The sequence below is a fragment of the Triticum urartu genome, chromosome 7 (assembly GCF_003073215.2).
Source record: "Triticum urartu cultivar G1812 chromosome 7, Tu2.1, whole genome shotgun sequence".
Lineage (NCBI taxonomy): Eukaryota > Viridiplantae > Streptophyta > Magnoliopsida > Poales > Poaceae > Triticum > Triticum urartu.
In genome coordinates, this window is record NC_053028.1 from 487,887,449 (window position 1) to 487,913,729 (window position 26,281).

Here is a 26,281-nt window from a genome sequence, read left to right on the forward strand (position 1 = left end):
TGCATTGGTATCAAATGAAAAAGGGTAGTGGACTGAACTGCAGAATGTCAGAATAAGAGGGGATAGCTAGTCCTGTCGAAGACTACGCTTCTGGCAGCCTCCATCTTGCAACATGTAGAAGAGAGTAGATGGTAAGTTCACCAAGTATCATCGCACATCATAACCTACTCGACGATCCTCCCCTCGTCGCCCTGTGAGAGAGCGATCACCAGTTGTATCTGGCACTTGGAAGGGTGTGTTTTATTAAGTATCCGGTTCTAGTTGTCATAAGGTCAAGGTACAACTCCGGGTCGTCCTTTTACCGAGGGACACGACTATCCGAATAGATAAACTTCCCTGCAGGGGTGCACCACATTTCCCAACACGCTCGATCCCCTTTGGCCGGACACACTTTTCTGGGTCATGTCCAGCCTCGAAAGATCAACACATCGCAGCCCTACCTAGGCACAACAGAGAGGTCAGCACGCCGGTCTAAATCCTATGGCACAGGGGCCTGGGCCCATCGCCCATTGCACACCTACACGTTGCGTGGGCGGCTGGAAGCAGACCTAGCCCCCTTAATACAAGAGCAGGCTTACGGTCCAATCCGGCGCGCGCCACTCAGTCGCTGACGTCACGAAGGCTTCGGCTGATACCACGACGTCGAGTGCCCATAACTGTTCCCGCGTAGTTGGTTAGTGCGTATAGGCCAGTGGCCAGACTCAGATCAAATACCAAGATCTTATTAAGCGTGTTATTTTGAAGTAACCGCGGACGCCGACCATGGACAGGCCCACCTCTCTCCTAGGTGGTCTCAATCTGCCATGTCGCTTCGTCACAAAGTAACAGTCGGGGGCCATCGGGAACCCAGGCCCACCTCTACCTGGATGGAGCCACCTGCCCCTTCAGCCCCCTCATCGAAATCACTTGCGGGTACTCTACGAGCCGACCCGACTTTAGTCACCATAAGTATCATATATTATGTATAAGTATATACCCGTGATCACCTCCCGAGTGATCACGGCCCGATAGTATAGCATGACAGACGGACAAGAATGTAGGGCCATTGATGAAATACTAGCATCCTATACTAAGCATTTAGGATTGCAGGTAAGGGTAACAACAGTAGTAGTAAGGACATGCTATGCATCAGAATAGGATTAACGGAAAGCAGTAACATGCTACGCTACTCTAATGCAAGCAGTAGAGAGAATAATAGGCGATATCTGGTGATCAAGGGGGGGCTTGCCTGGTTGCTCTGACAAGTAGGGGTCGTCAACAACGTAGTCGATCGGGGCACCAGCAGCGGCGTCAGTCTCGTAGTCTATCGGAGAGAAGAGGGGGAAGAAACAATGCAAACAGATGCATGACATGACAACGAGTGGTGCTAGGCGCGCCTAACACGGTAGGAGGTGATACCGGCGAAGAGGGGAAAACATCTGGGAAAGTATCCCTGGTGTTTCGCGTTTTCGAACAGATGAACCGGAGGAGAAAAGTTGTGTGTTCGCTATGCTATGGATGTGTGAAGGATGAGCGGGCTGCGTATTCGGATTCGTCTCGTCGTTCTGAGCAACTTTATGTAGAAAAATCCGAGCTATGGATTATTTTATATTAATTCTTAAAGTTTTAACTAGTAAGTGTGCACGTGCGACGCACGTCTACATAAATATTACGACCAGATGTGAGCCTATTTGTGGAAGTCCGTGCTCAAGAAATATAAGGCATCTCAGTCATGGAAGTCCGTTCTCGACAAAGAAAAGGCCCCCATATCACTTGCTCGAGTGACATGAATGGCGATCCCAACGCCTCCCTTCCTTCCCTCCTATCTTGTTGTCATTGGTGGAAACTATTGGGAAAATTGGTGTATGTTGTGAATTTGATATGTTGTGAAATATAGTAAGGAAGAACATGTAATGTGGCTCAACATTTTACAACGTGTGGTACAATCTCTCTATTTCATATACCAACACCTGTCACCTGATAAGTTGCAGCATCTGTTCGGTTGTAAACATGGAGATGTTTTCAAGATACTCTCGATTGGCACAATTTTCTTCAAATGCTTGGCGATAACCAGCAAGGTTTATCCCTTCCAACTGTAACCCCACATCCTGCAAGTAAACAACTACTTTATCAAGACAACAAAGAGTATTTTGAATTATAAGCAGCAATCTAGAGCTTGCACTATTATAATTCTCTTACTTGAAAATGATCTATGCTTATCTAAGTGAAGAAAGGATATGTCTGATCAAAAATTGCAGAGCACAATTGTTTTTTTTTTTTTTGCAATTCCAGAGTGTTATCTCTTGCAATCTTGAAAAGGCTTGTGTTGCAAATTAATAACATCGAACAATTTGTCATAAAAACTGCAATATTCAAAAGAGAATCACTCATTTCCATACAATCCTATACTGAAGAAATGCACTCTTTTGACTCATTTCCAAACCATACAGGGTAACATGAACATTTCAATTAAAGAGTTACCACACCTTTCTCATTTTGAAAATTTATCTCTTGATTCAGTATCACCACCGAGGCACCCACACTTCATACCGAATATTTTTTAGTACCTATGAATAATGTAAACATAATATTGCTAGAGAGTTGGAGGGCTTAATGCGATATCTCAAATGCAATACCTAGCCCTGAACCTAGTAAAGAGGGGACAAAGTAGGCATTTCAATTAAAGAGTGACCACACTTTTCTGTGGCGAGCAGTTCCGTTTGGCAAGGTGATGAATGACACTGACTGTGGTGGTGACCATCCGGCTAGGTCCGCGGACGTCAGGCCAAGACATTGAAGCCCTCGTCCACTTGATCAGTTCAGTTGAAGCTATAACAACAAACAAACAAAGATTTTCAGTTCAGTTGTTGATCTCGACAGGTGAGTATAACACTTGTATTAACACTTGAATGGTAGCTATTTTCTTAATGTAAGGATAAACACACTTTGCTTCTCCAACCATATACAGTGTACTGAAAGAACAGAAAAAGCAAAACATACCGTACACGTAGTAGAAAGTAGGACAAAAAGCTGGTAGAAAATTGTGTAAATTACAGTAACTTCACAGCCATAGCCACAAGAGAACGGAGGGAGTACACGGCCACACGGGTGAAAAAACAACAAACACCAGAAGCACTACATCCCAAATCTGAGCCTGACTAGGCCCCTGAGGGCCATGCGGCAAGAGATCATCTATGAGATAAACACAAGGGTTGACAAATATGCATGTTGGTAATGAAAATCACGACATGGCATCAGGCAAGTCAACGCATATACATTGGGCATCTTGCTTCCATAATGATGTTTGACTCTACCTATAAATGGAGAACTACCATTCATTGAGGTGTACATATCAAGCTATAGCATGATTTTAGTTAAATCGAAGATGACAGAATTTTGCCTCACCTGGACAAGCATCCCTAGTAGCGATGCTCATAATAGATGCCGCCACATAGCCCAGCTGACAAAGTACGACAAGATGGAAAAATAATGGATTACTCCTCGACTCAAATAAAATATATAGTTCACGACTTGTTATCCATTGCTCCATAAATCAGGTTAAGCACAATTTCAGTTTACGAAAACCCATATACATCACGGGATTAATCAAAATTCACTTACCAACATTTGCTTAATAAATCATGATATGCACAATATCTAAATAGCAAGGTATTGTGTCTGAACCATAGCACACATCCTGTAGGATCTAACTACAGAAAATAATACCATGCAATTCAAACTTTAAAGATGCACCGAATCAGTCTAAAATTTTAAGTAGACAGCCTTTTAAAATTTCAGTTCTAATATCATTTACATTTGTCATGAGGAGAACACATCAAAAGCAGTTTATAAGTACCTATCAGATCTACACCAAGTGGTTAAGTGGATATAACAAAATTCAGAATTCTATAAGTTGGCACCTGCCACTTGCATTGCAAACTTTATGCTGACATCCAAAACGTACAAGCATCAGCTAGTGCAAGAACTTACAAGAAGCAGGTATAGCCAGCAGCGCCTATAGAAACAGAGCAAGCAACGCTGCCTAGCCACCTCGCCTCCTTCAGGCTAGACTCGAAGCTAGTGCACACACGCGCGCTACATCTACCGACCGCTGTCGGCAGCGGCAAAACGACGCACGGCCCAAAATCGCACTGACCACCACCCCTGAAACGGGAACCTGACGTAGTAGGCGGCCGGACAGCAGTGAAAAGGGCGGATAAGCGGTGCCCGGGATGTCACAGCGGGCGGGGAGGGAGGCACGGGGGAGGGGTGGGCATCGATGTGTAGAGGAACAGCAGAGCCCGCGACGGTGTGTCGGGAAACAGAGCTTCGGCGACGGATTCCGCATGTTTGTTTACGGCCTTTGCGGCCCCGTCAGGTTCTATGCCTACGGGTTCAGTGGCAAGCGGTCACGGCGAGATGACGCGGCGTCCGACAACGGCAGGGAAGATTGGGCGTTTGGGTTGGAGGGTGGGCACAATCTGGGCGGTGACGATGTGTGTGGGGCGAAGGCCAAGAGGAGGAGTGGCGGCGGCAGAGGGTCAGGCGGCAGCGCGAACTGGGATTGGGGTGTGAGAAATTTCATCCGCTCAACCTCGTCGAGATCCTTGTTCCTGCGCTGCACGCCGGACTTCGTCCTGGCCGTCGTCATCCCGATGGACGCAACCTGGTGGGTTGCCTTCAGGGGTAGCCGGAGAAGAGAGTTTTGGCCTCCAACCGGCGACCGTAGGCTGGCGGCAGCGATCTAATTCTAGGAGGGTGCGATGAACTTGGAAGGAAGGCCAGGGAGGAGCGGGTTGTGGGGTTTGATTGATGTGAGAAGACGGATTACGTTTTGCACAGAAGACTATTTGGCAGAGTAATCGTCCGCCCAGGTCAAAGTTTTCTTGTTTAATAGTAACTCTCAAATATAAAAAAAAAATTATTAATTTTATTTATGTTTAATCAAGTAAATGTATTCATGCGTTGCAACGGGAGAAACAAAATTCTTGCGTTCCCTCGCCACTAATGTGTTCTACTTATCCTCTTTCAAAGCTCGCACTCTCATGAGTCGTATTCACCTGGCCACCTCATCATCAAGTACGCGGACACATGCTTGGGGTTGTCACGGTCGAACATGTACTTTATGAACTCTGCCTCCTTCCCAGCTCTTGTCGTGTGGCCGTCATGCGTGCTCAAAGCAAAACTCGATTATATGATGAAGTTGAATTCACTAAAGAAATTTTTAAAAATAATAATTAAAAGGGTAACAAAATATGTTTTTAGTGTAAACAGGAATGGTTGGGAGGATTTCCAAGGAGTCATGAACTGGAGTCAGAGAAACTCTCATAGGTCCCCTAAAACATTTCCCATCAATCAACGCATAGGGACTCAACTATAAAGATCCTCACTTACAATTTGTTTAACTCCAGCAGACCTCTAAACCTCAACCCCTACATTTCAATGTCCTATATTTTATTAATTTTATGAAAATATCATACATTCATCATTGTAGTACCTTGCATTTTCATTTGAATGAACATTGGTACAATACAGAACTAACACATGAAACAAACAACCAAATAAAACTTAGTAATTCGAAGGCATCTCCGCTCATGCCAAGGAAAATCCCACTCGTCGTGTATCGCGTTGCGGAACACATCCAATAGTTATTAATTATTACACTTAATAGTGAAAATACATCTCCGTTAAGTAAAAATGGAACACAAATCAGAACAATCAAATTACCGTGGACCTACACGGCCGGTAAGGGCACTCTCAAATCATCTCAAACACATATGATTCTCCAAATTTACATAGATCGATATCTAATTAGTTCACATACATGGATTAAACTCCAGTGCATATAGCCAGAATCATTTGTCCTCCGCATGGCAAAAATCTACGAGATCACAAATCATAAAATTGCGAAGTTTATGTTGCCATCTTGTATCCATAATATTTGTTATCCCATATTTTGTCATGGCCGATGACCCACATCTGTGGAGTAATAAAACCGATGCCAGTGCATGATCTTGCTTTCACAGTGTAATATGTTGTTCTAGTGAAAGCAAGTAGGAGTGGATAACTGCACCCGAGTCTACCTTCAGTTCTGCCCCTGAACTCCCTGCTTATGTACAGAGCATGCTAAAGTCTCACACCCCTGCAGTTGAAAACTTAAAACAAAATAAACATGCATGTGCAACACATGTCTTACAAATATAAATGTTGATAATCACAATAGATGCTAATAAGTACTATATTATTGGATGTTGTATGTTTTTGCTAAATTTTTAAACATTTTGTTAACTACAATAACAATCAAGCAGACAATATGGTATTTTACTTCAAGAGTTCACACACGTATAGTTTTTGTATGTCAAGAACACAGAGATACTGAGTGCTGATGACCTGATGCGTAGATGAATTTAACCCATTTGCCAGCTAAAATGTAACACACCACATTAAAGTAGTACTACTATCTAAAATAATATATCACATGCACTAAAGTATTAGAAATATCTTTCAACAAGTATCATCAAATAAATTGAGGTAGATACATGTGGAAACCCTACCGTTGCAAGGTTCAAATCATCAAATATCATCTATTCCAGCACATGGATAAATTCGGGCAGTCCATTTGTAGTTGGTTGGCTGTCTGGCCCTTTGCAATACAGTATTAGTTAGCTCCAACCAAATAAATTGTTCTTAAGCTCTGCAAAGACACCTCTTATGTAGCATTCAAGGGAATAAAATCAGTCAAAAATAACAGATATACGGGTATAGAAGCGAGCAGGAATTTGGAGGATCACGGCACTCTCATGCTCTACTGCTTGCTCTTCAAAAGAGAACAAGTCATTGAAGAGCACCACACGCCGAACACTTTTTATCAAGTACCTCATGGGAAATAGCAACAACAATAAATCGTGAAAAATTAACCGTGTGTAACGCACATCTCAAGCTCTAACCCAGGGAGATTCACATGGTATAAAAATAAAGCAACTGTTGAAAAAAAATGTGTACTCAATGTTGTGATGCCATTCAAATAGTATTTTCAAAACAAAGTCACCATTGTGGTCATGATGCTGCATAGAGCAACACCCTGGATCCCTCATGGGCCTATAGGGCCGGAGACCTTGGTGGGCGTGTATCCCGGCAACGCCATCTGCGGCCTGATGACTACGACAAAGAATTTGCTCCAGAAGTATAGCTAGCAGTTACTGTATTGTTGGTACGTGACTACTCCGCCACCCCGTCCACTGTTGAGGCTCTTTTGATAGCAGGTGTTGGCCCTAGCTGTGTTAGTGAAAACTAAAGTGATTTTTGAATTTTCAGGTTTAGAGAAATAGGCAGTGCCTAGATGGCCAGACATCTGAACCTCTCTATATGCAAATTGGAGCGCACAAACCAAGTGAGTTAGCTTCTAAAAAATGAAGACAAAGAGGTTGGTCGGGATACAAGCTCGCCAATGTAGGATTCAGTCAATGCCAAGCACGTGCCAAGCAAGGGTCAATGCCATCAAATAATTTGTGGATGATTCTGTCAATACCATGCAAGGATCGTTTTGAGTGACGTCGGCATCTCACTTTTCCAATGACCCCCGGCTCCCGGCATCGCCGCTGCGCAATCCAGCCGGCAACAGACAAACAAGCAACACACACACACACGCCAGCAGAGAAATCATGCCATACCTCCTGGAACTGGAACCACATTTTGATTTTATGTATGAATCGAAAGATTATTCATGCCCATAGAAAATTGAGTTTTCTCAATATTTATGTTCAAGCAGTCAAAGAAGTAACAAGCGTGCACTGTAGATGTTTCAGTGAATGGAAGAGGAGATAAGATGAGAATAAAGTGTTGATGATTCAGTGTTAAACAACCAGTCCATCCATTGGATAGTTTCACTGAGCATTTGAATTTGATAATGGAAAGCAGTACCTGATTATTTATAGCAGATGTCCACCTGGGAGTCTTTTTTATGAGGTTAACATCAGTACAAGAAACACTTGCAAGTTGTTAAACCAAAGACATTGTGTTAGAATATAACTTGGAAGTAATAATCAGAATATCCTGAATATAATTCAGCTTGTACTTCCATGAATCAATCAGAGATAAAGTTGATCTTTATTTGACATTCAATCAAATTAAATTTGAAGCAAGGTAGAAAGATGCAAGTCACGGCAGGGACAAAAACTATCAATTGATGAATTACCTACTCAAGGGTGTGGTGACTGCAGCCTCGTGCGGCATGGAATGACGGGAACGCACAGAGGAGATGCAAGTGACGACACTTGTGCATGGCTGCATGCGGCAAATACCTTGGTGGGAAAGCAGTGGCCATGATGAAATTCTTGACAACACCCTGTAATCAAGAATATAAATGTTGATATATCCTTAAAATTTAGGACTGCTTGATGACTATAAACCTGACAGTAAAGATGTGCATCGCTGAAAAATGACAAATGAAGTTCAGAACGACGGGTAGATGACAATAAATTTCAGAATCTAAAATGGTGATCCACGACATACTCTTGGTTACATCAATTTGAGAAGCACCGGAAGAGAAGTTGAAGCATCACATCACTGAGGAAATACCGTAAAGAAAACAAATCTGAGATGGAAGACCTCCGGCGCGACGGCCTCATGACTGAAGCTTCTTGGCGTGTCCTCTAGCTGCGGATTGGGGAGATGGCGGATACGACACGGGGACGGCGGGGAGGGTCGGCGAGGGCCACTGGGAGGGCGCTGACAACAGATTGAGGAGACGACGGGTACGGCGCGGGGCCGGCGGGGAGGGCCGACGAGCGCCACCGGCAGGGCGCTGGTGCAGCCGACCGGGCAACGGGGTGGGCACTCTTGGGGCTGGCGGAGGAGGAAGGAAGTGGTAGCTTCACGTGGGTAAGAGAGGCAGGCGGCGGGGAGCACCGGTTCTTTTGGGCAGGCGGCGTAGCGAGTACAACCACGGCCGCGGGGATGCGCCCCGATCCAACTCCGCGCGCTAGGCGGCCGCCGGAGCCCGCTCGCCGGCGAGCACCTCCTTAGCAGCCACCAGGCCTTACTTCTCCTCCCCTGTCCTCTTATCCTCCCCGAAGATGCGCCGCCTCCCCGATCGTGTTGTTTCTCCTGTATCATATCTTGCCTTTTTTTCCTCGTATTGCTGAACCAATGCGGGCGGCAGAGTTTTCGTCCGCCCAGGAAAATCGCTAAACGCAGTTTGGGGTGAGGCTTAGTGTAATCTTAATCGTTAGATTAAATTAAATGATCCTGATCTGAGGCTGCAATTGGTCCGTACTGTTTCTGTGTAGATTAGTGTGGGTGCACTTAGCGATGAATATGTTTGCTTGTTTAATAATAGTAGAGATAAGTAGAGATTCAATTTTGGAATTAACAGATTTTAATTAATTAGAAAAGGTAATTATTGGGTTAGCATGACATCAACATGATGTCAGCAGGTCTACAGGTTGACTAGGTCAACCCTGGCACGTAGGGCCCGTTCGTCATAGTCTCAGGTTAAGCAAACATGGTTAATTACTTAACTAAATGATTAGGTTAATCTAATACATAATTATTAAGTTAATTATTAAGTTAATTAATTAATTAATATTTTTATTTATTATTTTTTAAAAACTCTCTTTTTTTAATAAAAACGATCTGGGGCTGGGCCCCGACTGTCATTGGGCCAGGGCCTTATCGGTTTTGGCTAACGGGCGCCGTGTGCAGGGGGGTGCGGGCGCAACCCGTAGCTCGTTTGGGCGCCTGCAGGCCAGTGGAGGCGCCAGGCGCGGGTGGCCGTGGCCTTGGCGAGGCCACGGGCGGAGCGCGAGCCGCGCATGTGAGGAGGAAGTAGGGCAGGGGCGGCCAGGGAGGTAGCAGCGTCAGCAGCCGGTGGGGGGGGCGGCGAGCGGCGAGCGGCGCCGGAGAGGAGCTCCGATGGGCGCGTGGGGCGGAGTGATACGTCTCCGTTGTATCTACTTTTTCAAACACTTTTGCCCTTGTTTTGGACTCTAACTTGTATGATTTGAATGGAACTAATCCGGACTGACGCTGTTTTCAGCAGAATTGCCATGGTGTTGTTTTATGTGCAGAAAACAAATATTCTCGGAATGACCTGAAACTCCACAGAACATCTTAGAAAAAATAATAAAAAATCCTCGACAAAGATGAAGACCAGGGAGCCCACACCCTACTCACGAGAGTGGGGGACGCCCCCTAGGGCGCGCCCCCTACCTCGTGGGCCCCCTGTTGCGTCTCTGACTCCAACTCCACCTCCATATATTGAGTTCCGATGAGAAAAAAATCAGAGAGAAGAAATCATCGCGTTTTACGATATGGAGCCGCCGCCAAGCCCTAAAACCTTTCGGGAGGGCTGATCTGTAGTCCGTTCGGGGCTCCTGAGAAGGGGATTCGTCGTCGTCGTCATCATCAACCATCCTCCATCACCAATTTCATGATGCTCACCACCGTGCGTGAGTAATTGCATCGTAGGCTTGCTAGACGGTGATGGGTTGGGTGAGATTTATCATGTAATCGAGTTAGTTTTGTTAGGTTTTGATCCCTAGTATCCATTATGTTCTGAGATTGATGTTGCTATGACTTTGCTATGCTTAATGCGTGTCACTAGGGCCCGAGTGCCATGATTTCAGATCTAAACCTATTATGTTTTCATGAATATATGTGAGTTCTTGATCCTATCTTGCAAGTCTATAGTCACCTACTATGTGTTATGATCTGGCAACCCCGAAGTGACAATAATCGGGACCACTCCCGGTGATGACCATAGTTTGAGGAGTTCATGTATTCACTTTGTGCTAATGCTTTGTTCCGGTTCTCTATTAAAAGGAGGCCTTAATATCCCTTAGTTTCCAATAGGACCCCGCTGCCACGGGAGGGTAGGACAAAAGATGTCATGCAAGTTCTTTTCCATAAGCACGTATGACTATATACGGAATACATGCCTACATTACATTGATGAATTGGAGCTAGTTCTGTGTCACCCTATGTTATGACTGTTACATGATGAACCGCATCCGGCATAATTATCCATCACTGATCCGGTGCCTACGAGTTTTCCATATACTGGTTCTCGCTTATTTACTTTCCCGCTGCTACTGTTACAATCACTACAAAATACCAAAAACATTACTTTTGCTGTCTTTACTTTTGTTGCCGCTACCACCACTATCATATTACTTTGCTACTAAACACTTTGCTGCAGATACTAAGTTTCCAGGTGTGGTTGAATTGACAACTCAGCTGCTAATACTTGAGAATATTCTTTGGCTCCCCTTGTGTCGAATCAATAAATTTGGGTTGAATACTCTACCCCCGAAAGCTGTTGAGATCCCCTATACTTGTGGATTATCAAGACTAATTTCTGGCGCCGTTGCCGGGGATCATAGCTCTATTCTTTGATTCACTTGGGATTTATATCTGCTGGACACTATGAAGAACTTGAGAGATCCAAAAACCAAGATCTATCCCTCAACTACGTGGGGAGGTAAGAAACTGCCATCTAGCTCTGCACTTGATTCACCTTCTGTTATGAGTAAGTTTGCGACACCTACATCTGCTTCTGCTATTCGTTCTGATATGTCGCATGTTATTGATGATGCCACTTCTGCTATGCATGATACTTATTATGAAACTGCTTCTATGCCTGATACTACTGTGCCCCTTAGTGAATTTCTTGATAAACAAATTGCTAGGGCTAGAGAAAAAGAAATTATTGAATCTGAATACGATGATGATAGTGATGATGAAAATATGCCTGTTATTCCTGAGGGCTATCTTTTTGATATGGAATCTTCTGCCGCTATTTTCGCTTGCAAAGATAGATATGAGCTTAAGAGGTTATTAATTAAATGGAACAAAGAATCACTTAGAGATAAAATGAGATCTGACCCTGCTTTTGCTACTTCACCTATATGCATTCCTGATAAGGATTATGAATTCTCTGTTGATCCTGGTATAATTACTTTAGTTGAATCTGATCCGTTTTATGGCTATGAATCTGAAACTGTTGTGGCACATCTTACCAAGTTAAATGATATAGCTGCCCTGTTCACTAATGATGAGAGATCGCGTTACTTTTATATACTCAAAATATTTCCGTTCTCATTAAAGGGTGATGCTAAGATATGGTTTAATTCTCTTGATCCTGGTTGTGTGCGTAGTCCCCAGGATATGATTTATTACTTCTCTGCTAAATATTTCCCTGCTCATAAGAAACAAGCTGCTTTGAGGGAAATATACAAATTCGTGCAAATTAAAGAAGAGAGTCTCCCACAAGCTTGGGGGAGGCTTCTCAAGTTACTTAATGCTTTGCCTGATCATCCTCTTAAGAAACCTGAAATACTTGATATCTTTTATAATGGACTAACCGATGCTTCTAGAGATTACCTGGATAGTTGTGCTGGTTCTCTTTTCAGGGAAAGAACACCGGATGAAGCTGAAATTCTATTGAATAATATGTTGACAAATGAAAATAATTGGGCACCTTCTGAGCCAGCTCCTGAGCCATCTCCTGCTCCAATTACTGAGCCTATTCCTAAACCAACTCCGAAGAAGAGAGGTGTTTTATTTCTCAGTCCCGAAGATATGCAAGAGGCAAAGAAATCTATGAAAGAAAAAGGTATTAAAGCTGAAGACGTTAAGAATTTACCTCCTATTGAAGAAATACATGGTCTTAATTCACCGCCTGTTGAAGAAACATATGATCTTAATTATTTATTTACTGAAGAACCTCCTGATCCCGATATCCCGACACAGGTAGTAAAGGTAAATTCTCTCTATAGATATGATAAAGCTGAAGTCCCTCCTACTAAAATTGCTAGTCAGTGCTTGGATGAGTTTGATAACTTTATGTTTAAGCAAGACGACTTCAGTGCTTATTTTGGTAGACAATTAAAAGAAAATGCTTATATGATTAGACGCTTGGGTGATTATATGGCTGATATTAAAGATGAACTTAAACTTGTTAGCAAACATGCTTCTATGGTTACCACTCAAGTAGACCAAGTACTTAAGGCTCAAAAAAAAGTGCTTGATGAAATGAATAGTTAGAAAAATGATTATGATGTTAGAGTGGCTACTAGAACTGGTAGAATGACTCAGGAACCTTTGTATCCTGAAGGCCACCCTAAGAGAATCGAGCAAGATTCTCAAAGAAATAATATTGATGTTCCTAGTTCTTCTAAAAAGAAGAAGAAGAAAAAATGATAGAACTGTGCAAACTTCTAGTGAGCCTATTGCTGAACCACCTGATAATCCAAATGATATTTCTATGTCTGATGCTGAAACACAATCTGGTAATGAACATGAACCTAGTAAAAATATTAATGATGATGTTCATGATGATGCTCAACCTAGTAATGATAATGATGTAGAAATTGAACCTGCTATTGATCTTGATAACCCACAATCAAAGAATCAACGTTATGATAAATGAGACTTTGTTGCTAGGAAACATGGTAAAGAAAGGGAACCTTGGGTTCAGAAACCCATACCTTTTCCTCCGAAACCATCCAAGAAAAAGGATGATGAGGATTTTGAGCGCTTTGCTAAAATTATTAGGCCTATCTTTTTGCGTATGCGATTAACTGATGTGCTCAAAACAAATCCCTATGCTAAATATATGAAGGACATCATTACTAATAAAAGAAAGATACCGAAAGCTGAAATTTCCACCATGCTTGCTAATTATACTTTTAAGGGTGGAATACCAAAGAAACTTGGAGACCCCAGAGTACCTACTATACCTTGCCCCATTAAAAGAAATTATATTAAAACTGCTTTATGTGATCTTGGAGCCGGTGTTAGTGTTATGCCTCTCTCTTTATATCGTAGACTTGACTTGAATAAGCTAACACCTACTGAAATATCTTTGCAAATGGCTGATAAATCAACTGCTATACCTGTCGGTATTTGTGAGGATGTGCCCATTGTGGTTGCAAACGTTACTATTTTAACGGACTTTGTTATACTTGATATTCCCGAGGATGATAATATGTCTATTATTCTTGGAAGACCTTTTCTTAATACTGCAGGGGCTGTTATTGATTGCAACAAAGGCAATGTCACTTTTCATGTTAATGGTAATGAGCATACGGTACACTTTCCAAGGAAACAACCTCAAGTTCATAGTATCAACTCTATTGGAAAAATTCCATCGATTATAATCGGAGGTTTTGAATTTCCTCTTCCTACTGTCAAAAAGAAATATGATATACTTATTATAGGGGATGTGCATATCCCCGTTGAGGTAACTTAGTGTTATTCGAAATTTCTCCGGTTTCATGATTATCGGAATGAGTTTGTTAACAAGACTTAATCAACCTTGTTAGTGGATTCTTTTTGATGAGCATGAGATGGATGAAACTAGAAGCACACACTTCTGTACCCTCTCTATACTTTCTGTTATTTATATTAAATAAAGTAAAAATAGTATTTTCTGTCTGTTTCCTGACTTTTCCGTGCAATATAAAAATATCCCGAAAATAAAAGTCCTCAGAATGCCATGCCAATTTAATATGTTTTTTCGGGAATATTTGAGGATTTACTGTGCAAAAATTACCGCGGGAGGAGCTGCCACCTGGCCACGAGGGTGGTGGGCGCCCCCCCCTATAGGGCGTGCCCCCTGCCTCGTGGGCCCACGGTGGCCCTCCTCCACTTATCCCAGCACCCATCTTCTTCCTCTATCTCAGACAAACCCGAAAAACCAACTCAAGCACGAGTTCCAGCCACTTTTGCTGTGATTTTCGATCTCCTTGCTCAAAGCACCTCTCGCAAAACTGCTTGGGGAGATTGTTCCTTGGTATGTGACTCCTCCATTAGTCCAATTAGTTTTTGTTCTAGTGCTTTATTCTTTGCAAATTTGTGCTGCATAGGTGACCATGTTCTTGATGCTTGCATGCCAAATTTATATGGTTCCAAGTAGTTCTAATGCTTGATATAGGCTCCAGGCACTTGTAGGAGTAGTTACTATCAATATTATTGAAGTTGGTTCATTTTTGTTTGAAGTTACTAAAAATTTCAGATTGTTTCAGAAAAATAATGAGGAGATTTTTTAGGGGCTCATCGAGCCAAAGCTCGAAGGAAAAGGCACTGAAGCCTAAGTATAATTTGCCACGCACCGTGGAGATTCGGGCGTGTGAATGACCTTCTGAAGATTTCTTGAGAGCAGCCGATATCTATGAAGATTTTCATGAATTGGCTCACAATGCAGGCCTCACCGCTTTCCTCCACGACCAATGCAATCAGTATCTCTTACTCACAAATACCTTTGTGCAAAACTTTCATTTTCATGCTAGGAACTCACCACCTACGGTGGAGTTTCATTTATATGATGAGCATAAGGAGATGTCACTTTATGATTTCTGTCGGATTTGTTTAGTCCCTTTTGAGGGCAAGACAGAAGAACCACATCATGATGATGTGGATGGGTTTATTGATAATATCACTGTAGGAGAAACCAGGAAGGTTTCCGACGCACGAATCACTAGCATACATTTTCCTGTTTTGCGTTACTTTGCATTATTTGCTAGTCGTTGTTTAATTGGATGTGGAAATTCTGGAAACCTTAGTATCCCTGATTTAATTATTCTGCTCCAAGGTTTATACAGTGATAACACTTTTAGTTTGGGCGGTATTATTGCTAGACGGTTAAATATGAACCGTACTAAGGGCCCCATCTTTGGAGGCATCTATGCCACACACCTAGCCGCACATTTTAACATACCTATTAGGCATGCTGAGAAGGAAGAAAAGGTGCTGCCCCGTGTTTATCTAGATCATAAAAGCATGGTGGCACATGATTTTATTGTTAAAAATAGGGCAGGGGAGCTTAAATATCAATTGTTCTTTAATAAACATCATCCTGAGACTATTACCTTGCATGCTCCTTCTTTGTTTGATTTGACTGCACGCACGTACCTTGTTCCGTTGACGGCTATTCACGCCTACCGGAACCCTGCACCAGTCGAGGAGCCAGAACAGGAACCACAAGATGAGTCTCCACAACAATCTGTTTATTTTGGGATCCAGAGATGACTGTCAGCCAGTGGCAGTCAGAGTCTTCTTCTTCATCACAATATGATCCCAACTATTCTTCCTCATCACAGTATGACCCCAACAACTATTATTATGGATATCCGCCAGGCCAGCCGTGGTCATAGACCAACTTAGGCCAAAAGCCTAAGCTTGGGGGAGTACGTATTTCTCACCGACATTACATTTAAGCTCACACACACTCATTGCTAGATGTCGGTGCTCATACCTTTTCATTGTAATATCCATGCTAGTTTATTTTCCTTTTCCTGCTTTCTTCTTGTGTGTTTGTTAAATCTTAAGAAAAAACCAAAAAAATAGTAGTAGTTTATTTTTCTGCTGTAGTAGTAATAATTAAAAAGAAAACCCAAAAATATTTCCCGTCCTTCTTTTGCATGTTGGGAGCTTTCCCGTGTAAATAGTTTTATTTCTTTTCTTTTATTTGGGGGTCAGTAGGAGAAGACCATGATTAAATTGTTGAAGTGGCTCTTATATTCATTATTGTTGATTTAACCAGAGCCCATATTGCCTTGTCTTCTCCTGTTTATTGAATGCTCACAGATTCCAGCTTAGTCCAATGCACGTGCACTCTTATTATTATTCACACCGTTCGGTCGTGCAAGTGAAAGGCAATTATGATGATATATGATGGACTGACTGAGATGAGAAAAGCTGGCATGAACTCGACCTCTTTTGTTTTTGTAAATATGATGAGTCCCTCGTTCTTGATTCAGCTTATTATGAATAAACATGTTTGCAATGACAATTAGAGATCATAGTTGCTTGTGCCATGCTTGATTAGCTATGAGTTATAATGATTTACCTTGTACGCCAACATGCTATTGAGATGATTATGATGTGGTATGATGGGATGGTATCCTCTTTTGAATGATTTAAGTGACTTTACTTGGCACATGTTCACGCATGTATTTGAAACAAAATCAACATAGCCTTCACGATATTTATGTTCATGGTGGATTATATCCTACTCATGCTTGCATCCAATGTTTATTAATTTTAATGCATGTACATGGCTGTTGTTTCTCTCTAGTTGGTCGCTTCCCAGTCTTTTGCTAGCCTTCACTTGTACTAAGCGGGAATACTGCTTGTGCATCCAATCCCTTAAACCCCAAAGTTATTCCAGATGAGTCCACCATACGTTCCTATATGCGGTATCTACCTGTCGTTCCAAGTAAATTTGCATGTGCCAAACTCTAAACCTTCAAATAAACATTATGTTTTGTATGCTCGAATAGCTCATGTATCAACAAAGGCTGTCCTTATCTTCCGTGTTAGGCGGGTTATTCTCAAGAGGAGTGGACTCCGCTCCTCACTCACGAGAAAATGGCTGGTCACCGGGATGCCCAGTCCCATGCTTTATGCAAACTAAATCAAAATTAATTGCAAACAAAACTCCCCCTGGGACCTGATGTATGTTGGAGGCACTCGTTGTTTCGAGCAAGCCATGGATTGATGCTTGTTGGTGGAGGGGGAGTATAAACTTTACCATTCTGTTTCGGAACCGCCTATAATGTGTTTAGCATGGAAGATATCGCCATCTCTTAGTTTTTACGTTGACAATGAAAGTATACCGCTCAAAATACAATTTATCTCTAATTCAAAACTGAGCTCTGGCACCTCTACAAATCCCTGCTTCCCTCTGCGAAGGGCCTATACATTTACTTTTATGTTGAGTCATCACCCTCTTATTAAAAAGCACTAGCTGGAGAGCGCAGCCGTCATTTGCATTCATCACTATTAATTTATATTGGGTATAACTATGATTGGATCTCTTTTACCATGAATTACAATGTCTAGTCAGTCCTTGATCTTTAAAGGTGCTCTGCATTTATGTTTTGCAGTCTCAGAAAGGGCTAGCGAGATACCATCTTGTTATATCATATTATGATTGTTTCGAGAAAGTGTTGTCATCCGAGATTTATTATTATGACTTGCTAGTTGATTATGCTATTGATATGAGTAATGATGAGACCTGAGAATTATTGCAAGTGTGGTTAGTTATGATTTATGCTGAAAACTTGAATGCTGGCTTAACATAGTTACAACAACAAGAGCAAACAGAGTTTGTAAAAGTTTTTCTTTCTTTCTTTCAGTTTGTCAACTGAATTGCTTGAGGACAAGCAAGGGTTTAAGCTTGGGGGAGTTGATACGTATTCGTCGTATCTACTTTTCCAAACACTTTTGCCCTTGTTTTGGACTCTAACTTGTATGATTTGAATGAACTAACCCGGACTGACGCTGTTTTCAGCAGAATTGCCATGGTGTTGTTTTATGTGTAGAAAACAAATATTCTCGGAATGACCTGAAACTCCACGGAACATCTTAGAAAAAATAATGAAAAATCCTCACCAAAGATGAAGACCAGGGGGCCCACACCCTTCTCACGAGGGTGGGGGGCGCGCCCCCTACCTCGTGGGCCCCCTGTTGCGTCTCCGACTCCAACTTCACCTCCATATATTGAGTTTTGATGAGAAAAAAAATCAGAGAGAAGAAATCATCGCGTTTTACGATACGGAGCCGCCGCCAAGACCTAAAACCTCTCGGGAGGGCTGATCTGGAGTCCGTTCGGGGCTCCGAAGAGGGGGATTCGTCGCCGTCGTCATCACCAACCATCCTCCATCACCAATTTCATGATGCTCACCGCCGTGCGTGAGTAATTGCATTGTAGGCTTGCTGGACGGTGATGAGTTGGATGAGATTTATCATGTAATCGGGTTAGTTTTGTTAGGGTTTGATCCCTAGTATCCATTATGTTCTAATATTGTTGTTGCTATGACTTTGCTATGCTTAATGCTTGTCACTAGGGCCCGAGTGCCATGATTTCAGATCTGAACCTATTATGTTTTCATGAATATATGTGAGTTCTTGATCCTATCTTGCAAGTCTATAGTCACCTACTATGTGTTATGATTCGCCAACCCCGAAGTGACAATAATCGGGACCACTCCCGGTGATGACCATAGTTTGAGGAGTTCATGTATTCACTATGTGCTAATGCTTTGTTCCAGTTCTCTATTAAAAGGAGTCCTTAATATCCCTTAGTTTCCAATAGGACCCCGCTGCCACGGGAGGGTAGGACAAAAGATGTCATGCAAGTTCTTTTCCATAAGCACGTATGACTATATACGGAATACATGCCTAGATTACATTAATGAATTGGAGCTAGTTCTGTGTCACCCTATGTTATGACTGTTACATGATGAACCGCATCCGGCATAATTATCCATCACTGATCCGGTGCCTACGAGTTTTCCATATACTGGTTCTCGCTTATTTACTTTCCCGCTGCTACTGTTACAATCACTACAAAATACCAAAAACATTACTTTTGCTGTCTGCTAATACTTGAGAATATTCTTTGGCTCCCCTTGTGTCGAATCAATAAATTTGGGTTGAATACTCTACCCTCGAAAGCTGTTGCAATCCCCTATACTTGTGGGTTATCACGGAGCTCTGGCGAGCGTCGACGACTGACGCGGGAGGAGGGGCCCGAGTGGGGCGGCCGCAAGGGAGCGAATGACGGCGACAACAGGGGGAGGCGGAGAGGCTCCGGCCGGCGTCGGGGAAAACAGCGGCGGGCAGTGACGCGAGGCCATGTTTGGGCAGGCGCTCGCGGGTGCGCGGGGAAGGAGCAGCAGAGGCGAGGAGGAGCAGCGCGGGCGCGCACGGAGCGGCGGGCGCGACGAGCAGGTGCAGCGGAGCGGGGCACAGGAGAAGAAGGGGGCTCACAAGGGGTTGCAGGGGTTCGGGCAACGGTGCTCGGGAAGGAGGTCGAGGAGGCCACGGCGAGGTCGATTCAGTGACGACAGCAGGCTTCGGGGCGCCGACAAGGAGCGACGGGGTGGCGCGCGGTATCGGCGTCGGCGGGGTCAGGGCGCGGCTGCCTCCCGATCCAGACGAGGGAGGAGCGAGGCGTGCGACGGGGTCGAGGCGGCAAGGGCGGGGCGGCGCCGGAGACGACTAGCGGCGTCGGGGGACGCCGACAGCGAGGTGGGCACTGGGGTCGGAGCCTGATCCGAATCGAGGGGGAGTGAGGGGGAGAGGGGATCGTGCGGGAGGGGAGTGGGGGTGTGCGCTAGGATTCCCCGGGGGGGGGGGGCCATGTAGGCCAGGCGCGGGGTGGGTCGGCTGGTCAGCTGGGCCGGTCGACTGGGCCGGTTGGGACGAGGCCCAGTTGGCCAGGGGTTTTATTTTATTTTTATCTATTTTTTATTTATTTCTTTTCGGTTTCTTTTAATAATTAATTTATTTTAGTTTTTGTAAAAAAATCAACACCTAAATTATTATTTAGAATTGCAACACTGCCACATTAATTTGGACAGCTAAATAAAATAGTTTAATATTTTATCAATTGAAAAGGGTATTTAATTAAATGGTTTGCTTCTGTTTTATTTATTTTAGAGCCTTTAAACACTTTGTCAATGTTTGAATTCTCCACCACAATTACCTTTGATTTATCCGACACCTTTAGAACATTTTAGTTTCAAGGTTTGAAAACGTTTGTCATTTGCCTTTACATCAAATTTGAATTTGGATCGGTTCTCAACTAACGCGAGATTAGCACAAGGATCGTGGTGACGTGGCATCATTAGCAGGGTGTTACTGTAGCGTAAATATCCGGGCGTCACAATTCTCCTCCACTACAAGAAATCTCGTCCCGATATTTAAGAGGCGTAAGGGGGGAAGGTTCTAGTTACGAAATTCTAGCGAGTGTTCTCGGTCTTAGTTGCTCTCCTCGAAGTGGTCGATCCATAACGCTGATGTTTTCATACTTCAGCCTGAGGTTATCATGATGAAGTTGGCATCCTTTCTTCGGGAACTCCATCATACTTACGAAAAGGATAAGGGGTAGCATTGGAAGAACGTAACTCTACAAGGTGGCTGTCGGCGTTCTAGGAACGGGGGTCCCCAGACTTGCCTGCCTGCAGCCTACGGCGTGGCTCAAAGGGGGGCCCAGCACAACCCATCTTCACCAACACAAACTCAAGACCCCCGCGAGGGGCCAAGCCTTGCGGGGCGGACAACACGGAGCTTCCTCAGGCACGGCCTCGTCAGGCTGGCTCACGAGGAGGCGGAGAGATCAAGGCGGGGTACCTCGCGAGGTGCCCGTGACGCAAGCCATGACGACTCAGGGCGCCAGGCGGGTGCCAGCCTGCGCAGCGTCCTCCTTTCCTCTTTGGTGCAAAGGGGGCAAGCGCAGCTGCGGAGTACCGAGGCGTCAGGCAAAGGTTGCCATTTCGGTGCAACGAGACCAAGACCAGGAGGACTACGAGACGGAGGTCACCGTGGAGCCCAAGACGGCGTCATCACCAGAGCTTTGCGCAGGCGAAGACTACTTTTGTCAGGATAGCTGATACTTGTTGTCCCCTTTCAAATTAGCCCGCCATTGTTGGCTCCCTTCCCGCTCAATATTTAGAGAGAGGACCAGGGCCTCTATAAATAGGACCAGCCACCCACATAGCAAGGGGGTCGGTCGGTCGACCAGTTGGAAAGAGGGAGAGAGAAAGAGAAAGGTGGCTGAACTCCTCCCAGCGGTTCATCGCCCCAACCAAGAACAGACCCTCGCGAGGCTGTTCTCCCTTGTATTGTTCATCATCATCAGCCCAAGAGGCAATCCACACACCACACACTGGAGTAGGGTATTACACCACAACGGTGGCCCGAACCAGTATAAACCCTGTGTCCCTTGTGTTGTTCTTTTCATAGCTTTGATCCTAGCGTGGCGGAGGGGTGCAGGTAGGTAGGAGGAGAAACCTCCGTGCGCACCCCAGTGTTCGAACCTCAAGGGTCTGCCGGAACCCGAAATCCGACATTTGGCGCGCCAGGTAGGGGTGCGCCGGAATTCGTCTTCCACCACTCCGCTCTCCTCCGACCATCACGCTCATGTCTGACGCACGTCGGGCCCGTGCGGAGCGCCGGGCCACCCTCGCTTCCCGCGTCGCCCAGACAGCCCCTGTCGGCGGGCGTCCTCGCCGTTCCCCGTCACCTACCGTCAACGCCGCCACCGGCCCGGTGGGGGACGAGCAGCAAGCATCGTCTCAGCATCCATCCGTGCGGCAAGACGGCCGCACCGCAACTCCCTCGCTCGCCCCAGCTGGATCTTCGTCCCGCGTGCTCCGCGCGCCCATGGAGGCTCGGGCTGCACTCATTGCGGCGAACGAGCTCCTGCGCTACCGCCCCATCGATGACGTCTACGAAGAATGGCTCGGTCGCGTCGCCGAGCTCGTCCGCGCTGCAGGGGGTTCTTCCACGCCGTCCGTTCCGCTGCACCGCACCCCGCCCCGCACGGGCGACGAGGCTCCGGCGGTGCCCCGGACGCCTCCTCCCCAAGAAGACGCCATGGCTCCAAGGTGTGTGGCCCCTGGGCGGAACCCGCTCTGTCAGGTGCCAGCGCGGCAAGAGCAGAGCTGCCAAGAAGTCCCTCGCCCGCCAAAAGCTGCCCGGGCACTCCCTGCTCCAGCACGTCGCGACCATCCTCCTGCTCCGGCGCGTGGGGACATGCAAGACCAGGCTCTCCATCACCCAAGGCCTCCCGTGGACACAGCAGGCTGCCGCGCCTACACCACCGAACTGCGCAGTGTCGCGTGGCCGGGCAAGTTCAAGCCGGACCTGCCTCCTCGCTACGACGGCACGGCCGACCCTGCGGAGTTCCTCCAGCTCTACGAGCTGGGCATCGAAGCTGCCAACGGAGACGAGAAGGTCATGGCGAACTGGTTTCCCATGGCGCTCAAGGACGGGGCCCGCACCTGGCTCCTGAACCTGGCTCCAGGCACAATCTCCTCCTGGGAAGAGATGCGCACCCGCTTCATCGCCAACTTCCAAGGTACTCGCGACCGGCCACCCGCCGTGAGCGACATGCGCCGCATCAAGAAACAACCCGGGGAGACCCTGCAGAAGTACATCCAGCGCTTCAACAACGCACGCCTCAAGATTCCCAAGGTGACTAAAGAGGCCATCATCTCAGCCTTCTCCGACGGCGTGCGCGACGTCAAGATGAAGGAGGAGCTGGCGATGCATGAAGACCTGTGCACTTCCTTGGAGCTGTTCAACTTGGCGAACAAGTGCGCCAGGGCAGAGGAAGGGCATCTCTCCCTCCTCGAGCTGCCTGCCGCAGACCCAAAAGAGAAGAAACTCAAGGCCAAGGAAGTGAAGCGCAAGGGGGCTGCCGTGCTCGTGGCAGAACCAGACACCAAGCGGGGCAGAGGTCAGCCCGAACCCCCCAAGGGCAGCCGGTACTGCGTGTACCACGACCTCCACACCCACAACACCAGCGAATGCCAAGAACTCCGAGCCGTGCGTGAAGGAAGGATCGGCCGTCGCCCTGACCGTGGTGACTGGGGATACAGCCGAGGAGGAAGGAACGCAGGGCGCTGGGAAGACCATGGCCCGCGCCAGGGGTGGCGCGACCAACCTCGCGAGGATCGCTGGCAAGACCCACCTCGCGAGGGAGGCTGGAGGGACCATCCTCGTGAGGATCGCCCTCAAGGCAATGCAGGCCTCCCACCGCTACCGCCACAGCCAAGGAGAAACGAGGACCGCCACCAGGACGAGGAGGCTGGGGGCTTCCAGGAGCCGCGCGCGATCGCCTACATCCTGGGCGGGGCTCAGGCCCCAGCCTCTCAGCGCATCTTCAAGCAGTTCGCCTGCAAAGTGAATGCAGCCCTCCCCAGGCTCGAAGCCACACTCCCTCTCAGGTGGTCGGCGTGTGCCATCACATTCAGCTCAGCAGATCAACTCAAGTGTGCGGCTACAGCCGGAGTCCTCCCGATGCTTTGTTCCCCAATCATCAGCAACGTGGTGGTCACCAAGACCCTCATCGATGGCGGGGCAGGGCTCAACATCCTGTCCGTAGAGACATTCAACAACCTCCAAGTGCCCTACAGCCAGCTTCAGCCAACCAAGCCCTTCTCCGGTATCACCGACGGCTCCACGGTCCTGATCGGGCAGGTCCGCCTCCCCGTCACCTTCGGGGCACACGACAACTACCGCACCGAGCTCATCGACTTCGACGTCGCTCACATCCGCCTGCCGTACAACGCCATCCTTGGGTACCCGGTGCTGGCCAAGTTCATGGCCGTGACTCACCACGGCTACAACATCCTCAAGATGCCAGGAAGCGGCGGAGTCATCGCGGTGCCCTGTGAAGAGAAGGACGCAGTGTGTTCCTTGGAGCGAGCCTTTCAGGACGCATCACTGGAAGACCCGGATCGTGGAAGTAGGAGGCTTCCCGAGGCCACCCCCAAGAAGAAGAAGACATTGCCCGGCCTGGCCCCTCAGGAGGTAGGCCCCTCTGGGCCCGTGCCTGCCCAGGGGGAACCTCCTTCCATCGCATAGGAAAGCGCGCCCGGCGCCCTCCTCAGGCAGGGCTCGGGGGCTCTCCCCTGGAGGGCCACCGACCTAGCAAGGGTCACGAGGGAGGCGCTGGGGCACCACATGGAGGCGTGTTTTGAAGCACGTTTCCCTCAAGAAGGAGCAAGGCAAGGAGATCCAGACCCACAGGAGTTCTTCAGCAAGGCCATTCAGGAGCTACAGGAGTCCAGAGTCATGAAAGGCGCCCGCCGCCTACCAGCAGTGGCTCCCCATCCAGGCGAGGATGGCGGGCTGCGCGTCTGCGTCGACGTACCAGGGCTCAACCAAGTCGCCTCCCTGGAGCGCCTCTGGCCCTCGCGAGTGGGGCGCTGCGGAGGTCCACCCCACAGCTATGTTCGCATGCCTTACGGCTTGCCGAGTGCGGCTGACGCGTACCAGCGCCTCATGAGGGGCATCACGGAGGCACAAGAGGCCAGGTGCTCCGCAGCCCTGGCGGAGATGAAGATGGCCCGCGAGGAACCGCCAGCGCCTTCGGAGCCTCCCGAGGCCCCTGGGCCTGGGGGCTCATGAGGATCGGCTTCCGCAGCCCATCGAGCCGGCTACACCAACACCCCTTCATCTTCAGCGTCATCAGGTGACATCTTTCAAGTCTCACTTCTAGCTGGGAGCGCCCCCAGGGCTGCATCATTCCCAGGCCGCGTGGGTCCGTCCCTGCGGCGTGTATCCCTTTGCATTCCATGTTGTTGGCTTACCTTGTTGGGGGCGCCCCTCGGGCTGCATGATCCCCAAGTCGCTCGGGCCTGACCCAGTGATCTCCGCATCCACTTGAACGAATCCACTCCTTCGCGGCTAATGTGCTTTACCTAGTTGCCTGCTCAGCTGACGCCAACTAACGGAGCTGCTCCCAAATGGCACGACGCTTGCGCATGGGTCCGTCCCTGCAACGCCGACGAACCTGGATGGCTGAGCTCTGGACGCGGCAGCCCCGCATAGCGTCACCTCGTCAAGCCTTCAGTGCCTCACTACCCTTCGGAAGCAACCAACGGCTGACCGTCAATTGTTATGGCAACCCCTTGCTTTTTCTATGATGGACCTGCAGGGCCTCCTGAAGGAGCCGCGTCAGGCAAGGCTCTTGCTGTGTCTCCTTCGCTCTCGTCCGCGCGAACCGCTTGCACATTAAAGGGGGGGGGGGTACCTGAGCATCGCGACTCAGGGCTCTTACTGGCTCTCCAGCCCTCACCCTCTGGCCTTGACCACGGCATCGCGACCTGGCATACCAGCGACGGCTGAGACTCGCTCGAGGGCCGGGACCCGAGGACGTAGAGTAGAAAGGGGAGCAAAGGCAAGAGGGGAGAGACACGCGAGGACTTTGCCGAGCAACCTCGCGCCTGCTGATGCATGGACCCGGCCACACGCCAGAGAGCGGCCCCTGATCCTCGAGATAAGTTATCGCCCGGAAGCGCTAGCTACTGTGGCATCATCCCTGCACCTAATGCTATCCCATGTTAGCGTCGTCGCTCCCCTTTCTCACCGAACGACGGTTGCTTGGGCGCCAAAGGGGACCTCCTGAGCATCGTGACTCAGGGGCTCTTACTGGACTCTGGGTCGCTCACCTCCTGGCCTTGACCACGACATCGCGACCTGGCATACCAGCGACGGCTGAAGCCGCCTTGGGACTGGGACCTGTCGGCGCAGAGCACCAAGCCCTCGTGAGGTTCGAAAGGGAGGACCGAGCTAAGACGGAATGAGCAACACGCGTAATTCTACGGCAAGGGTTATATTAACAAAACAGGATCACAGGCACCTTACAAACCCCCACGGGGCGCGTTTTTGGTTCCTCGCAGGGAACAGATCCTAAAGAGACGCAAACTACGTGCATCGCTACAAAAGACGCCATCATCAACAGTGGGCCGTCAAGCACCGACGCCAACCCCATCCAGATCAG

At 47.3% G+C, this 26,281-nt stretch overlaps 1 protein-coding gene across 14 annotated transcripts; it reads right to left on the reverse strand.

Moving 5' to 3' along the window:
• Positions 1–1,836: 1,836 nt before the first annotated feature.
• LOC125517982 lies at positions 1,837–9,132 on the reverse strand. Of its 14 annotated transcripts, none has more exons than XR_007287866.1 (5): positions 8,174–9,132; positions 6,534–6,622; positions 3,970–6,121; positions 3,385–3,439; positions 1,837–2,808 (listed from the first exon to the last, which is right to left on the reverse strand). XR_007287866.1 is itself a non-coding variant. In XM_048682947.1 (4 exons), exons 1-4 carry the CDS (start codon positions 8,604–8,606, stop codon positions 6,560–6,562), a joined length of 330 nt encoding a protein of 109 aa, XP_048538904.1. In that variant the 5' UTR covers positions 8,607–9,120; the 3' UTR covers positions 5,601–6,559. The 14 variants fall into 14 exon arrangements, 2 of the variants coding, with proteins under 2 accessions (XP_048538904.1, XP_048538905.1); XR_007287860.1 differs by having other exon boundaries at positions 6,534–6,616; positions 7,900–9,131; XR_007287863.1 differs by having other exon boundaries at positions 7,900–9,131.
• Positions 9,133–26,281: the final 17,149 nt, after the last annotated feature.

Bases quoted from the DNA above. Each gene is read 5' to 3' on its own strand.
- LOC125517982 (XM_048682947.1), bottom strand. From the start codon at position 8,606: ATGAGGCCGTCGCGCCGGAGGTCTTCCATCTCAGATTTGTTTTCTTTA. The intron at 8,324-8,556 runs GTATTTCCTCAG...TCTTGATTACAG, and splicing joins TCAGATTTGTTTTCTTTACG to GGTGTTGTCAAGAATTTCAT. The intron at 6,623-7,899 runs GTACTGCTTTCC...TGTATTGCAAAG, and splicing joins CATCTGCTATAAATAATCAG to GGCCAGACAGCCAACCAACT.